This window comes from Trachypithecus francoisi, unplaced genomic scaffold, assembly GCF_009764315.1.
Source record: "Trachypithecus francoisi isolate TF-2019V2 unplaced genomic scaffold, Tfra_2.0 Lachesis_group1, whole genome shotgun sequence".
Classification (NCBI taxonomy): domain Eukaryota; kingdom Metazoa; phylum Chordata; class Mammalia; order Primates; family Cercopithecidae; genus Trachypithecus; species Trachypithecus francoisi.
The window spans coordinates 166,598,423-166,614,417 of record NW_022681454.1 but is presented as its reverse complement, the minus strand read 5'-3'; the positions used below and the strand labels follow the sequence as shown (position 1 = coordinate 166,614,417).

General features: G+C 39.6%; 1 protein-coding gene across 2 annotated transcripts in view; it reads right to left on the bottom strand.

Moving 5' to 3' along the window:
- GALNTL6 (polypeptide N-acetylgalactosaminyltransferase like 6) overlaps window positions 1-15,995 on the bottom strand; it is a 1,250,966-nt gene that overhangs the window by 31,503 nt on the left and 1,203,468 nt on the right. For both annotated transcript variants that reach the window (XM_033215693.1, XM_033215694.1), the window contains exon 10: window positions 1,088-1,204. In XM_033215693.1, the coding sequence (XP_033071584.1) occupies window positions 1,088-1,204 (117 nt within the window). The remainder of the gene's footprint in view (window positions 1-1,087; window positions 1,205-15,995) is intronic.

The following is a 15,995-nucleotide window of genomic DNA, read 5'->3' as shown; positions in this document are numbered from 1 at the left end:
ATACATAATGGAGTACTATTCAGCCATAAAGAAGAATGAGATCCTATCATTTGCAACAACATGGATGGAACTGGAGGTCATTATGTTAAGTGAAATAAGCCAGGTATGGAAAGACAAACATTGCATATTTTCACTTATTTGTGGGATCTAAAAATCAAAACAATTGAAACCATGGAGATGATAGCAGAAGGATGGTTACCAGAGGCTGGCAAGGGTAGTGGGAGGGTATGGGGTGGGGGGTGGGAGGTGGGGATGCTTAATGGATACAAAAAATAGAAAGAATGAAAAAGATCTAGTATTTGATGGCACAACAGGGTGACTATAGTCAATAATAATGTAATCATACATTTTAAAATAAGTGAAATAATATAATTGGATTGTTTGTAACACAAAGGATAAATGCTTGAGGGGATGGAGACCCTTTTCCATGATGTGATTATTATACATTACATGCCTGCATCAAAACATCTCATGTACCCCATATATACACCTACTACATACCCACAAAAATAGAAAAAAAACAAACAAAACAAAGATCAACCAAAGTAATACACAGCCTTAAAGTATTTCCTGAAGTCCACGTCGAGGTGTTGTTGCTTACATCCTTCACATGTAAGATTAAAACCTACTACAACAACAGGAGGCCCACGTAAAGTGATCTGTTCATGGTCAGGGGAAAAGCAAGGGTAGATGTTGTCACAAACACAGAACAACAGAGTCATTAAAACCATGAAATTTCACTGGAAGGGTTCCAAAGCACTCTACAGGCTTTCTGTGTTAAACTACCATTCTGGGAAAAGAAGTAAGACTAGGGTCGCAATCCACATTTCTCCCATCCTTTCTCATATTTAGAGCATAATTGTGTACATTATCTGAACTGATTTAGACAACTGCTCTGAGAAGAAACGTAAACCGAGACATTAAGTGATTCACTGAACTGCAGGGTTGGTTGGTGACACAGCAACCTCACTCCAGGTCTCACACGCACCATCTGCACCATTCGGAGATTTGTTCTGACTGCATCCCTCTGTGTCTGCCTCAGCCCCCCACTGGCTCCCACTGCCCTGGCTTCTGGGAGCTAACGCACCTGTTCATGAGACCATGTTCTTTCAGAACCATCCTTCACACAGATGTCCAGCCTCAGCTCTGTTCCGGTGGCTCCATGCTTGCTGTCCACACAGAGATTTGCTGCCACATTTCGGATCTGTGGAAAGAAGAAAGAATGTTGAGTGTGGGGCTATGTTGTATTTTATCATTGGCTCCTAACAACCATGGTATAGATTAAGTAAGACATAGATTATCTTTTTGATTACATGCATGTTGAATGAGACCTTGACTTTGTATGCAATTTATGGAGAAAAATCAGGGAATTAAATGTAACACTGAAGCCATCTTCACTTTCTTAACAAGAATTCTGGAAAGAAATATAGTTATAATTAAGTATTAATCAGTCTATACTTTGACTCACTTCCTTGTAACTGAAAGTCTGTAGCACTAGATACTAACCATTTGCATCTCCATTATTCCTATACATAGGATTTGTGACGTTAGAATCATAAGGTTTTTGTTTAAGAATTGCTTAAGCAGATATTGAATTCCAGTGGAACAGCTGACTGCAGCCAGTTTAAAGACCCTCACAGAGGAAATGGATCAACATGAGAATATTGTTTCTTCATCTCCCAGTCCCATAACCTCAAGCTGCTCTCTGTGACGAATCAGTGATCTCCCAACTTCAGCCTACTCCAAAACCCTTAAAAATTCTAGCCCCAAACTCCTTGGAGAGACAGATTTGAGTTTTCCTCTCATCTGCTCATTTGGCAGCCTTATAATTAAACCTCTTTCTCTGCTGCACCCCATATCTTGGTGTATTGACTTGCTGCACACATCAGGCAACAGACCTATTATGGTTACAACATGGTCTACTCGATATGCTAAAGAACATGAGATGGTTAAACAGCCAAACTGCAGCTGGCTGTGACAAAGAATGTGTTGATAATGCAACAGAGGGAGTAGCCTAGAGTTTACGACTTCATTAAAATGGGAGACTTTTCAGATAGTTCTTAATTTGGAATTTATTATCTTCCTGTTTCAAAGCACCTTCTATCACTATCATGCTAGCGGGAAAGAGATCCAATATGAGGCGGGTGTGGCAGGTATAGGATGTGATGGAGGAGAGCAAACCACTTAGCCCTGCATGGTTCTGGGCACAACATGGTGACCTTTGGTTTCAGTTTGGCTACAATGGTCTCGGTCTACACCTATTGTCATAATTTAGCATTGCTTTTGAATGATAAATTAAATGTCACTCTAGAGTATTAGCAAAATAGAAAAGACAGTATTATTGCTGAAATACTACACTGGATAAAGATTCTCTACATAAAGCCTGACCTTTGAAAATGTGCAGAGTGGAAAAGAGGATAATTCTTTACAATTATGTTAGCACTGATATAAGGAACTCAATACTTAGAGGTGGGAAAAGAGTGGACAATAAAAAGTGTCAAAAACTTAAACAGCAACAGAGGTAGAGTCTGGGCAGAGACACGTCCTTCTGTCATATCTTGTTTTTTTTTTTTTTTTTGAGACGGAGTCTCACTCTGTCACCCAGGCTGGAGTGCAGTGGTGCAATCTCGGCTCACTGCAACCTTCACCTCCCAGGTTCAAGCAATTCTCCTGCCTCAGCCTCCTGAATAGCTGGGATGACAGGTGTGTGCCACCACACCCAGCTAATTTGTGTAATTTTAGTAGAGACGGGGTGATGCACCTGCCTCAGCCTCCCAAAGTGTTGGGATTACAGGTGTGAGCCACCACACCTGGCACTTTCATTATATTCTTCCTGCTTGAAGGTTTCACCAATCTTCCTGATAGTGTCAGAAGCACAGTCTGCAGCAGAGACGGATATTCTTGATAGTTTGCTATTTAGATGTGTATGCTTACATGAAGTCAATGATCTTAATCCTTTTTAAGCCTTTATATCGTCCTGGATTATGATAATCCCTTTAGGTCCTTTTAAGAATGGAAACAAAACCAGGATGGGCCCAACTGATCATTTTAACCAAGGTTCTTTTGCCTGGATGCGTAGACAGGGAAAGGAGTCTCTCTGCAACGGAAGAGTACCCACCTGGGCCTGTTCCTGCCGGGGTGGGCAATGAGGCAGAGAGATTTTTATGAAATATACTGAGTATCAGGAAAGGAATAAATAATGCTGGGATAGAACGGTGGTGGTGGAAAGAGAGACTTCATATTTCATTTACTCTAGGAGTAGAGGTTGGGGATGCCAGTCAGGAGGGAATCAATGTGGTGGGTACTAATCTCCTTATTCAGGGACTTAGGCAACAAGTTGGGTTCATCTGCTACTGCTGGGGCTCTGCTTTCAGGATCTCTGTCCTTGATGACAAGGTAAAGTGAAATAATGCAGAGTATAGGGGAATAGTTCTTAACCTGGTTTTGCCTACAGATTTCTCCAAGAATCCAAGGAAAGTGGTGGACATTTTCGAAACAAACAAACAAACAAAACTATAAATAGATATGTCCAAGCACTTTTTATTGGTTTTCCTGGAACCCATCGACTCCAGATTTGAACCTTGAATTAGGGAAAATGTCTGCCCCGACCCCTTGGGAACTAGTTGCATTCCTTCTCTTAGTGTAGGAGATCTAGAAAGACAGGGAATGAATTTGTCTGGGCATCAAAAGGCACCTGATTTGCTCTCGTTTCTTTTACCTTTACTCCACCTTCCCTAAAATAAGTACCAGGGAGGAACTTCTCTCTAGAATTTGTGAAGCCAAGCTTAAAATACACGTTTTGTAAAATCAATTTCCTGATGTGTGATGGGGTTTCTCTAGTGAAATAGAAACACCCAGAAGGTCAAAGGTAGATTTCGCTATCGCTGTCTTGAACCTGGCACACTCTGTAAATCTCCTATTTGATCTCCTTATCTGAGTGCAGCATGTTGGTTTTCTAAAGCTGTCTACAACCTGAAAGCTGCCCGACGGAACTCTGAGCAGGCCTTTCTTTTCATTCTTGGGCCATTTAACTCACAGACACACTCTTCTTAGAGAATCAGTATCAGTTTATACTGAAGACAACTTCAAGGCACTATTTTTCCCTCTACTGGAGTCCAGGAGCTCTGAACACATTTGGGAAGAAAAGGCAACTGCTTGCAGGTTCATAGCCAGTGGGTCCCAGAGGGAGAAGCTTGCTCTCCTATGTTGGCTGGCATTTGAACTCACTTGTGGAGCTGCTCTGCTCCTGGAAAAGGAGGATGTGGGGAAGAAGAAAACATACCCAAGCCAGGGACACTGAGTGACAAGTCTGCCAGATCTGCCTGTGGATACGCACCAAAGCCTATTGGAGTGCCTCGTTTTGTTTTTAAATGTTATGAGCTCAAAAGGCCTCTGGCAGGGATGGAGGATACCATTTTCTAAACTCTTGAATTTTCTAAATTCTCACTCAAGTGGCATCTGTGTAGACAATGGGATAAACTGCTTTGGAAGCCAAATTTCAGGTTTCAAAGGCGTAATTGTCTACATCTGTGTAAATTCTAGCAAAAAGTTGTACCAGAGAGGAAATGCTGCAAGTTCACTACAGGATAAGGTGGGCAGCTGGATACGAGATTAATATCCAGCTCTTCCTCAAGGTTAGTATCCAGCCATTCCTGCTTGCTTCTCTTCTTACCTGTCCACCTGCCTCTCTCCAGCACATATTCAGATTCTCTCATTTTGCTCACAAACTCAACTCCATTAAAATAAACAAGTGGATAAAATTCTAATAGAACTGATTCTAATACTTTTTTATTCACGCTAATAATATATTTTTTTAAAAATGTAGACAAGAACACTTATGATGATTCATATTTTTTCAACATGGACTCTGTACCTCCGGCTGAAGGTGAAGCAGTTCACACACGTACCCATGGCCCAAATCTAGGGCATGGGATATTAAATATGTCTATGACAGAATCAATCATTTTCAGGCCTTATTCCTTTGATGCCCAGCTTCAGCATTGAACAGCATTGAAATTGTGTCAAGGAATCTTGAGAGACACTGAACAGGATTAGAAAATGAGGTAGTGCTTGGCTAGGAATGGGTGGGAAGGAGAAAAATGAGGAAAAGGGGAATCATAATGGGTGACAGGAATTACAGAGATAATCTCCTTTTGGGCAAGGACCAGGAAAAGGTTGGGCAGAGAGTAAAGGAGTTCTTTAGGTCTGCAGGAGAAGTCAGGCTCAGCTTTAATATTGGTCCCCCAGCCCCCAACACAGGAGGTTTTTATCAGAGAGGTACAAGAGAAGGAGAATGTGGCGTAAGTGTCAAGGTGGCTAGTAGATGTGGAGTAGGTAATTCAACTGACTGTTAGAGAGGGACTAGCCTTAGCTTAACAAATGAGCCAGCATGGTCTGCTAATTCCTCCTGATAGCCTTAGATCTTTCAAGTAAGAAGTGGTGGGTTCATTCCTCATGCAACAACATTTACCAGGTACCTGCTATGTCATAGGCACTATGCTGGAAACTGGGTGTAGAGCAAAAAATAAAAAAAGAACCAGTCCTATCCTTTGTGCACTGGATGGTCTAGTGAGGACATCAGAGAGGACATGAACGGAAGAAAGGCTTGAGATTTCCCATATTTCTGGCTGTGAATTTTTAATATGATAAAAAAATTTAAGATGCTCCCTTTTATGGACTATAGTTGATTTTATTTATTTATTTATTTATTTAGATGGCGTTTCACTCTTGTTGCCCAGGCTGGAGTGCAATGGCTCAATCTTGGCTCACTGCTTCCTCCACCTCCCGGGTTCAAGCGATCCTCCTGCCTCAGCCTCCCAAATAGCTGGGATTACAGTCATGTGCCACCACTCACAGCTAATTTTGTATTTTTAGTAGAGATGGGGTTTCATCATGTTGGGTAGGTTCTTGAACTCCTGACCTCAGGTGATCAGCTGCCTTGGCCTCCCAAAGTGCTGGGATTATAGGCGTGAGCCACTGTGCCCAACCTCTGGACCACAGTTGATTTTAGAATGCAAATTTATTTGCAGAGCTGGAAATACAGAAGACACTAGGGTAACATGGAAAGAGAACTGAATGGAGACTGAGCAGGTCCAGGTTCTGCTCATGAGGTACAAATGAGGTTCCCTATAACCTCATTTTTTTTGTTCAAGAGACAGGGTCTTGCTCTGTTGCCCAGGCTAGACTGCACGGGGTGTTCACAGCTCACACCTTGCTACAGTCTTTAATTCCTGGGCTCAAGCGATCCTCCCACTTCAGCCTCCTGTCCTTTTGAAAGCTCAGTTCATCCACTTATAGAAAGTCAACATTCTGAGAGTGATTCTGAATGAAAGACACTTTGTGGTTAGAAATTCAAAGACTAAGAAAAACTGGCTTCTGTTCTCAAGGAGCCAACAATCATATCAGGGAGACATTATTCTGAAGACATCTTAAGAGACTACATGCTAAGTGAGGCCTGAAGAGGAAATGACCGTTCTGAGTGAGATGGGCTTGGAGCACTTGGTAGGATGGATGACATTGGAAGGGGCTCTGGAGGATGAGTAGAATTGAATGTACACAGTAAAGTGACAGAAGGGACACTATTGCCTTAGGAATCAGAAATGAACTCAGATATTGAAGTTTGACAGTGTGAGGCATTTTTAAGGGAATGGCAAATTATATAGCATGGCTCAACGTAAGGTTTGTAAAATGAAGACGATCATGCCTCAGAGGGCAGTTGTGAGGATTAAACCGATGCATGCGAAGTGCCTGGCACAGTGCTTGTACATTGCAAGTGGTCAGTAAATGTTAACTACTATTTATTTGTTTGTTAATTTTTTTGGCTGAATTGTCTGTGATGGTAAATGGGGTGCTGCCATGGTCAAATCACATTTCATTTACATCATGTGATCACTCACAGCACTTAAGTCAAAGGAGACCGCAGATGAACAAGCCTTGGTCCAGCATTGCAGGCCTATTCTTCAGTCTGGATTGCCAGCTAATCTTCACAGTGTCTTACACAGTCCCCCAAGATCTCAATCTGGCAATTTGAGCGCCACACCAAACACACCCACCTCCCTACCCCTCAATGAACAATTTCTGCTGATTCTAGTCCTAGGTACTGAATGTCCCACTCCTTTCCTCTCCATCCCAGTCTCTCAGGCCTTTGACATCTTCTTATGAGCTGTTTTTGCAAATTGTGATAAAATGTACATAATATAAAGTTTATTATTTTAACTATTTTAAGTGTTCAATTCAATAGCATTAAATACATTCAAAATGTTGTGTAACCATCACCAAGATCTATTTCTAAAATGTTTCATCATTCAAAACAGCAACGATTAATCATTAAGCAATAACTCCCTACTTCCCCTTCTCCCCCATCCCCTGGTAATGTCTATTCTACTGACTATAAATAATATTTTGTAAACCTTATATAAATTGAACCATACCATGTTTGCCATTTTGTGTCTGGCTTATTTAACTTAACATTGTAGCATGTATCAGAACTTCATTTCCTTTTAAGGCCAATATTCATATATATACATATATATATATATTTTTTTATTTTGAGATGGAGTCTTGCTCTGTGCCCCAGGCTGAAGTGCAGTGGTCCAATCTCAGCTCACTGCAACCTCTGCCTCCTGGGTTCAAGCGATTCTCCTGCCTCAGCCTCCCTAGTAGCTGGGACCACAGGTGCACATCACCATGCCCAGCTAATTTTTTGTATTTTTAGTAGAGATGGGGTTTCACCTTATTAGCCAGGATGGTCTCAACCTCCTGACCTCATGATCCACCCACCTTGGCCTCCCAAAGTGCTGGGATTACAGATGTGAGCCACCACAGCCGATATCATATATATTTATATGAATAAGCACATATATAAATATACACATATATAAATATGCCAGATTTGTAACCATTCTTCTATTCATGGATACTTGTGCTGTTTCTACGTTTCTTTTTTTTTTTTTTGAGATGGAGTCTCACTCTGTTGCCAGGCTGGAGTGCAGTGGCACAATCTTGGCTCACTGTACTCTCCGCCTCCTGGGTTCAAGTGATTCCTCTGCCTCAGCCTCCCGAGTAGCTGGTACTACAGGTATGCACCACCACACCTGGCTAACTTTTGGTAATTTAGTAGAGACAGACTTTCACCATATTGGCCAGGATGGTTTCGATCTCCTGACCTTGTGATCTACCCGTGATCTGCCCACCTCGGCCTCCTGAAGTGCTGGGATTACAGGCGTGAGCCACCACTTCCAGCCTGTTTCTACTTTTTTACTTCTGTGAATAATGTTTCAGTGAACACTGGCATGTAAATATCTTTCACATCTTTGTTTTCAATTATTTTGCCTATACACCTAGGAATGAAATTGCTGGGTCATAAGGTAATTCTATGTTTAACCTTTTGTGGAACTATCAAACTGTTTTCCACAGTAGCTGAACCATTTTACATTCCCTGGCAACACAGTGAGACTCCATCTCAAAAAAATAAATAAATAAATAAAAAGTAGAAACAGCACAAGTATCCATGAATAGATGAATGGATACAAATCTGGCATGTAGAGTGGTTCCAGTTTCTTCATATTTTTGCCAACACTTGTAGTTTTTCTGGTTTATGTAACAGTCATCCTAGTGGATGTAAAGTGGTATCTCATTGTGGTTTTGATTTGCTTTTCCCTAATGATTAATGATGTTGAAAACCTTTTCATTTGCTTACTGAGCATTTGTATAGTTTGGAGAAATGCCTATTCAGATTCTTTGCTTATTTCTGAATTGAGTCATTTGTGGTTTTAGTTTTGAGCTTAAGGAGTTTTTAAAAAATATATTCTAGATATTAATCCTTTATCAGATACATGACTTGTAAATATTTTATCCTATTCAATGGGTTGCCTTTTCATTCTGTCAATTGTGCCTTTGATGCACAAAAATTTTAATTTTGATGAAGTCCAATTTATCTATTTTTTTCTTTTGTTGCCTGTGCTTTGGTGTCATATTTAAGAGATCATTGTCATTCCAATGCCATGGAGATTTTCCCCTATGTTTTATTCTGAGTTTTACAGTTTTAGCGCTTATGTTTAGGTCTTTGATCCATTTAGAATTAAATTTTGTGTATGGTGTGAAGTAAAGTTTACGACCTCATTTTTTTTTGCATGTAGATATATTAGTTTGAAATGGCTGCCATAGGAAAGTATCACAAATCGGGTGGATTAAACCACAGAAATTTATTGCCTGAGAGTTCTGGAAGCTAAAGGACCAAGATCAAGGTGTTCACAGGTTGTTTCCTTCTGAGGGCTGTGAAAGAGGGTACATAATGTGCTTCTTTCCTAGCTTCTGGTGGTTTGTGGCAATCTTTGACGCTCCTTGGCTTGTTAATGTATCATGCTGGTTTCTGCTTTTATGTTCACTTGATGTTTTGTTTGTGTGTGCTGGTGTCCAAATTTCCCCTTTTTATGAAGACACCAATCATACTGGATTGGGGCCCACCATACTCAGAATAATCTCATCTTACTTAATTACATCTGCAATAACCTGATTTCCCAATAAGGTTACATTCAGAAGTACCAAGGATTAGGATTTCAACATATAAATTTTGGGGAGACATAATTCAGTCCATTAGTAGTGGATATCCAGTTTTCCCAGCATCATTTGTTGAACAGACTGTCCATTCCTTATTGAGGGATATTGGCATCCTTGTCAAAAATCTATTAACCTTATAGGTGAGGGCTTATTTCTTGGCAATCTATTAGATTCCATTGGTCTATACATCTATCTTTATGCCTGTATCACACGTTTTTTGAATTACTATAGCTTTGTATTAAGTTTTGAAACTAGGAAATGTGGGTTCTCCAACTTTGTTTTTCTGGTTCAAGATTGTTTTCATCATTGAGGGTCCTTTGAGGTTCCATATAAATTTTTGGATGGGTTTTTCTATTTTCGCAAAATATTCCATTTAGATTTTGATAGAGATTGTATTTAATCTGTAGATCACTTTGCATAGTATCACCGTTTAACAATAATGTGTTTTTAAATCCACAATCATGGGATGTTTTTCCATTTATTTAGATACTCAATTTCTTTCACTAATGTTTCATTTTTTTAATGACTCTTTTGCCTCGTTTGTTAAACGTATTTCTACTCTCATTTATTTCTAGGGAGATGGTTAAAAGCACATATTCTGAAGCTAGACTGCCCAGAGTTTAGTTTCACCATTTACTAGAGCTGCATGACTTTAAGCAAGTTAACTTATTTTTGCCTCAGTTTTTTTCCTTAAAATTAAGGATAACGCTTCATAAATTTGATGTGAGTATTAAATGAGATTATACATATAAGATGTTTGTTTTAGTGTATGGACCATATTACATGCTCAATAGATGTTAATGTTTCATAGTAGTAGTAGCAGTAGTATCCAGATGTAGTAAGAAATGAGACTGGGGCAGTGTGTTGGTGCCATTTTGTGAAGAGTCTTAAATATCAAGATAAGGGATTTAGACCTTGTTCTGTTGGCAAAAAGGTCATTCAATGTTTTTGAGAAGAAAAACTTGTTTTAGACAGTAAATTCTGGTGATTATGAGAAAGACAGGTGGAGAGTTATGTAATTGTCATAATGGGTACTAGTTCTAATTGGCAAAGAGAATCTAAACTAGTGATAGAATGTATCCAAATAATATATCTGAATTATATATATGTATAATATATATTCAAAAGAAGATATATGTTTAGACATTTTAATAAAAATTACAGATCTTGATAACTGTTTCCATGAGTATAATAAAGAAGATATGCTGAGTTTGAGGTGTCTTTGTGACATCTGTATATAGACACCCAGAAGTCTGAAATTTGGAAGGTAGGTCAGGGTAGGAAATGAATATTTGGGTATATGCTGTTATCCACTGTTCTAGTTACTAATATTTTGCCTTTCGACTTCAAATCTTTTTTTGCCTTACTTTGTGATTCTCAAGATGGACCCTGCCGACATTTCTCCTTTGTCAGTGGATACAATTTTGCTAATAGAGGGTGCTGGGTGCTGGAAGGACACGGGAAGGACTTAGCAGGAGGAAGGGTCTTTCGTGTGTGTGTGTGTGTGTGTGCACGCACAGTTTTTCCATGTGATAGCCAGTAAATGGGCATGTGGGGTGGGGTGGAAGAGAGCAGCCCTGGCAGGAGTGGTCCTCAGAGATAAGCAGCAGCTGCTATGTCCTGCAAGTTTCTTTGTCACTACCAAGCTGCGTGTATATGACAGCCACACCACATCAAATGAGGCCTGAATCTCAGCCTTGGCATGGGAAAAGTTGGAGAGTTCTTCTAAGTTTCCAAGTTCCTGCCTTGCTCACATTCCTCAGCCCTAATGATGGTTACTGTTTTTTGGAGTTGCTGCTTCAGTACTCCCTAGAGCCCTCTTTTATCCCTCTTACCAGCCAACAGTTTTTAAAAAAATATTAAAATGTCTCTATTCAAATTACTGATGTGATTTCTGTCTTCTGGCTGGACTTGGACTGATGCAACCACATATGAGTAAGAATAGAAATCATAGAAGTACATGATCTCACTCAAGCAGAGAATAGAAAGGAATATGAGAAGATTGAGGAGGGAACTCCAGGGAATGACTTTTTTGAAAGTGAGCAAAGAAAGTGTAGCTAGAAATAAGAAGGAGAAAATAAGAAGAAATCATAAAGAAGCCTGGGAGAAGAGTTTCAAGGTGGGAGGGGTGAGCTGCAGTGTCAAATTTCATAGAGGGATCCAGTAGGGGGAGGCCTAGGGAGAGGCTGTTGGATTTGGCAATTAGGAAGTCACCAGAGACCTTTCAAAGGACAGTTTCTGTGGTGTGATGAATGCAGGTAGAAGGCAGATTGCCAAGAGAACTTAGAAAAAATTGGAAGGTGAAGGTTAGAGTCAACAAATAGAAGTTTCTCTTTCAAGAAGCTTGATAGTGTTGGGAATGATATATACAGGAGAAAATCAGAATTAAAAAGAAACATTTTGGGGATAGGGAGATTTCAGGATAGAATTACATATAAGCCCTAATATAATTCATTCGAGACTGAGATAAAAAAATTGTGAAGTGCTTGTAGAAATTAAACACAATTTAATTTGCAACATACTAGAAACGCTTTTGTGATTCTTACAGGATTTTCCACTATTTAAGGTTTTGCCTCATAGCCATCGCACCATTTTGCTTAAAGAGATCCATTCCACCTCGAATTGCTCCATGCTAGTCACATCCAATGACTGCTGGCAGAGACCACCTACTGCCTTTCCTTGAAATTATGCCTGCAGAGATTTTCTTCCTATCTTGTGCACATTTTCCTTTTCTGAATTTACCATAAATGTAATTGCTTTGGCATCTCTCTCTTGCCCTGGGACTTGCTGGGACTACTCATTTCAGAAGCTGGCTTACATTATGCAAGAGAAGGACGAGCTCACAGCAGAAATATTGTCAGAGGGCTCTCAGGTTTATATGTGTTCTGCTCCAAATCATCTTTTCCTAAAGCCATGTCTTGCCACTTGAAGCTAAGCATTTTATTATTTGTGAAATATGTCTGGCATCAAAACAAAAACTTCTTTACTTGTGTAAATTTATGGGGAACATGAGAAATTCCATTACATGCATATAAAACACAGTGACCAAGTCAGGGTGTTTATGGTGTCCATCTCCCAAGCACAATACATTTTTGTGAAGTAGAGACACCCTACTCTGCTATCAAACATTGAATTTACTCCCTCTATCTTACTGTATGTTTGTACTCTTCAATCCACATCTCTTCACCCTTCCTCTGGCCCCCACTCACCCTTCCCAGTCTGTTATCACAAAATAGAAACTTTTAAGCTAAGGGTCTCTGGCCAAAAACAAGTTGATTTTCACAAATAGATGCAGAGATAAATTCATATAAATAAGCTACTCTGCTACCTTTAAGTAGAGTGTAGGGGTTAAGATAAGCAACTCTTTTCTGCTAGAAGGAAAATATATTAAGGTTCTTACTGAACTGGATGCTTTCACGGGCATCATTTCACTTCCTCATCTGTACTCTCGCCATGCTGTGTTTTCATTCACATTTGCAACTGAGGCTCTGAGAAAGTAAGTGGTTTATCCAGTGCTATCCAACCAGCAGACGGCAGCAGGATTCGCACCCATGTCTAATTCCTAGACCTGTGCTCTTTTTACCAAGCAAATGGTAATGGTTATAACTAATTCATTAGAAAAAATGTCATTTTAGGTGTTAAATCTGTAGCAACTGCTTTACTGAGCTCCAGGAAACACATGTAGATTAAAGAAGGCTATGAGTTCTTGGGTTTAGAAAAGAAGTGATCCTAGTTAAAAATAGGATTGGAGTCTGATACAGATACAGACGCTGAAGTGGAGTTAGAAAGAAAATCATTTTAACACTCGGGGCTGCCAAGGGATGGAGGCACGACAATGAAGTCGTCAAAGTACAAGACTGAAGAAGACCTGGTTACCCATGAGTGGCTTGACTCTAGGAGAGGCTGCGGTGGCACCAGAAAAAGCATCATGGAGTAGCAATAGGAGGAAACATCTTCTAACCTTTGCAAGAGACTACATTTTAAACCTGGACTTAAAAAAATCCATTTCTGAAAGGAAAAGTTAGAAAATGGCAGAAGAGTGGTGACTTCGTCCTGACCCATACAGTTCACTGGAAAGTAGCTCGTCCTGTGATCATCAGCCAGGGCTACATCAATCTACTTGGTTCTGCCTGAGTGCAAGTTTATTCCTGCCCTCTCCTATCATCTTTGAAGATTAGAAAGCTTTGCTAGCTTGGACTTACTCTTTGTAAAAAGAGAATATGGAACAATTTGTGTTTTTCTGATCACATGAGAATGTGAGCCCTCGGAAACTACTAATTCTTTTTTTAAGTTAAAAACGTTTTAACTTTATTTTAGATTCTGGGGTACATGTGCAGGTTTGTTATATAGGTAAACTTGTGTCGCAGGGGTTTGTTATACAAATTATTTTGTCATCCAGATACTAAGCCTAGTATTTAATAGTTATTTTTCCTGGTCCTCTCCTTCCTCCCACCTTCCACCCTCCCATAGCCTCCAGTATGTATTGTTCCCTTCTGTGTGTCCGTGTGTTCCATCATGTAGCTCTCACTTATAAGTGAGAACATGTAATATTTGGTTTTCTGTTCTTGCATTAGTCTGCTAAGGATAACAGCCTCCAGCTTCATCCATGTCCCTGCAAAGGACATTATCTCATTCTGTTTTATGGGTGCATAGTATTCCATGGTGTATGTGTGTGTGTGTATTTACTTATAAAATGTTATATATATATATACATATAACATTTTCTTTATCTAATCTGTCACTGATGGGCATTTAGATAGATTCCATGTCTTTGCTATTGTGAATAGTGCTGCAATGAACATACGCCTGCATTTGTCCTATTACTGGGTATGTATCCAAAGGAATATAAATCATTCTACCACAGTTAATTTTTTTTTCTTAGGTTTTTGTGTTGTGATTTCATAAAGTCAGGGAAAGAAGTATTTTGTTATAGATCTTCTCATGAGTGCCCTGTTGGAATAGAGACGTAGTCAGGTGAGGAAATAACCAAAAGCCAGCTTGGCTGACCAAGAGTTTTTGAAAACTCAGGTGACAATTTGTTATGTTTTGAAATGAGTTATTCAAATATTTGTTATGAGACAAAAGCATGGCATGTCAGAAACATGAAAGCAGGCATTTAAAACAAAGTTATAAGAAGTCACTTAGGAGATGAACAAGTTTACTTGAGCCCTTCTTTTTCTCCCTACAATTTACAAAACTCAGATAAGTAAATTAAGGGTGCACAAGAGGAGAGAAAATGAGATCTGATAGAAAACTTCACAGTGAGACTTCAAGAATATCTGCAGAGAAACTCATCAGAAGGAGACCTGAAAGGTACTTTAAGTCAGGAGTTCATGAGTTTTCAGTATTCTGTGGGAGAATCAATCTACAGAAGAGCAGTTCCTGGGCTCCGCTAATTGAACCTGCATCCAGATGTTTAAAAGCAGGGAATGCTGTTTTGAAGGAAAGCCACAGAAGTTGGCTTATGTGCTGTGGAGACAGTGTGGTCCCCTTCTACTCCCAGATTGTGGAAAGAAGCCTCAAGTGGCCTGCAAGTTGGATGTGACTGGTCATCATATTTCCTGCATCATCAGTGAGAAAATGGCATGCAGCTGTATTTTCAGACTGAACCACACTGTGCGGGGGAAGCAGCTGATCTTTTAACTAATGTCTCCACATTTAATATTCCTGTCATTTTTTTCCTGGAGTGCTATTTTATGAATATAAACACTTCTCCCAATGGTTGGATTCATATATGAATTGCCAATAAATCTAAGATTTGCTCCGGTTCTAGTACAATCATGAAAAGCCACTTGCAACATTATCCTCAAAGCCAAGGGCAGTAGCCACAGGCTTTGAAGATAAAGCAAATTTTTAGTACTTGAAAAACTATTCACACAATACGGTGTCTAGATAAAATAATTCTCCCTTTGAAGTCAGGTCAGATGGTTGAAATGTGAGCAGGTTGAAAATATGGTCTAATATACCGTTGTTAAGCTCTGTGTAAGATTCAGGACCATTAGTCCATGAAGACCTTCAATCAAAATCATGGGACTGGTTCTGAGGATGTGACCTTTTAGCCCTGGGAAGGATGGCAGCAAAACCCCTGAGACCCATGGGACTTTCCCAGTTTTTTAGAGAAGTAGATTCTTTTGAGCCCATTCTTGAATGTAACAGCTGGTCCTCTAAGGAAGGCCTGCAAATTGTCTTTATTTTCAGATAAAATAATTCAGGGTCTGGGTTTTCTATTGCAAATGTCAGCACCATTAAACATATTCAATATATTAAAAGAGATGACTTGGCTCTTCAAGGGGAACAAAGGTGAAAATGTCAAATTTCATTTGGCATATGAAACTGTAATGTAACATTTGTAAAATATTTCATGGTGTAACTACTTCCCTGAAATATTTCTCTGTGAGCCTTAAATTAAAAAGCAATGGTCTTTCTGCTTTGTGGAG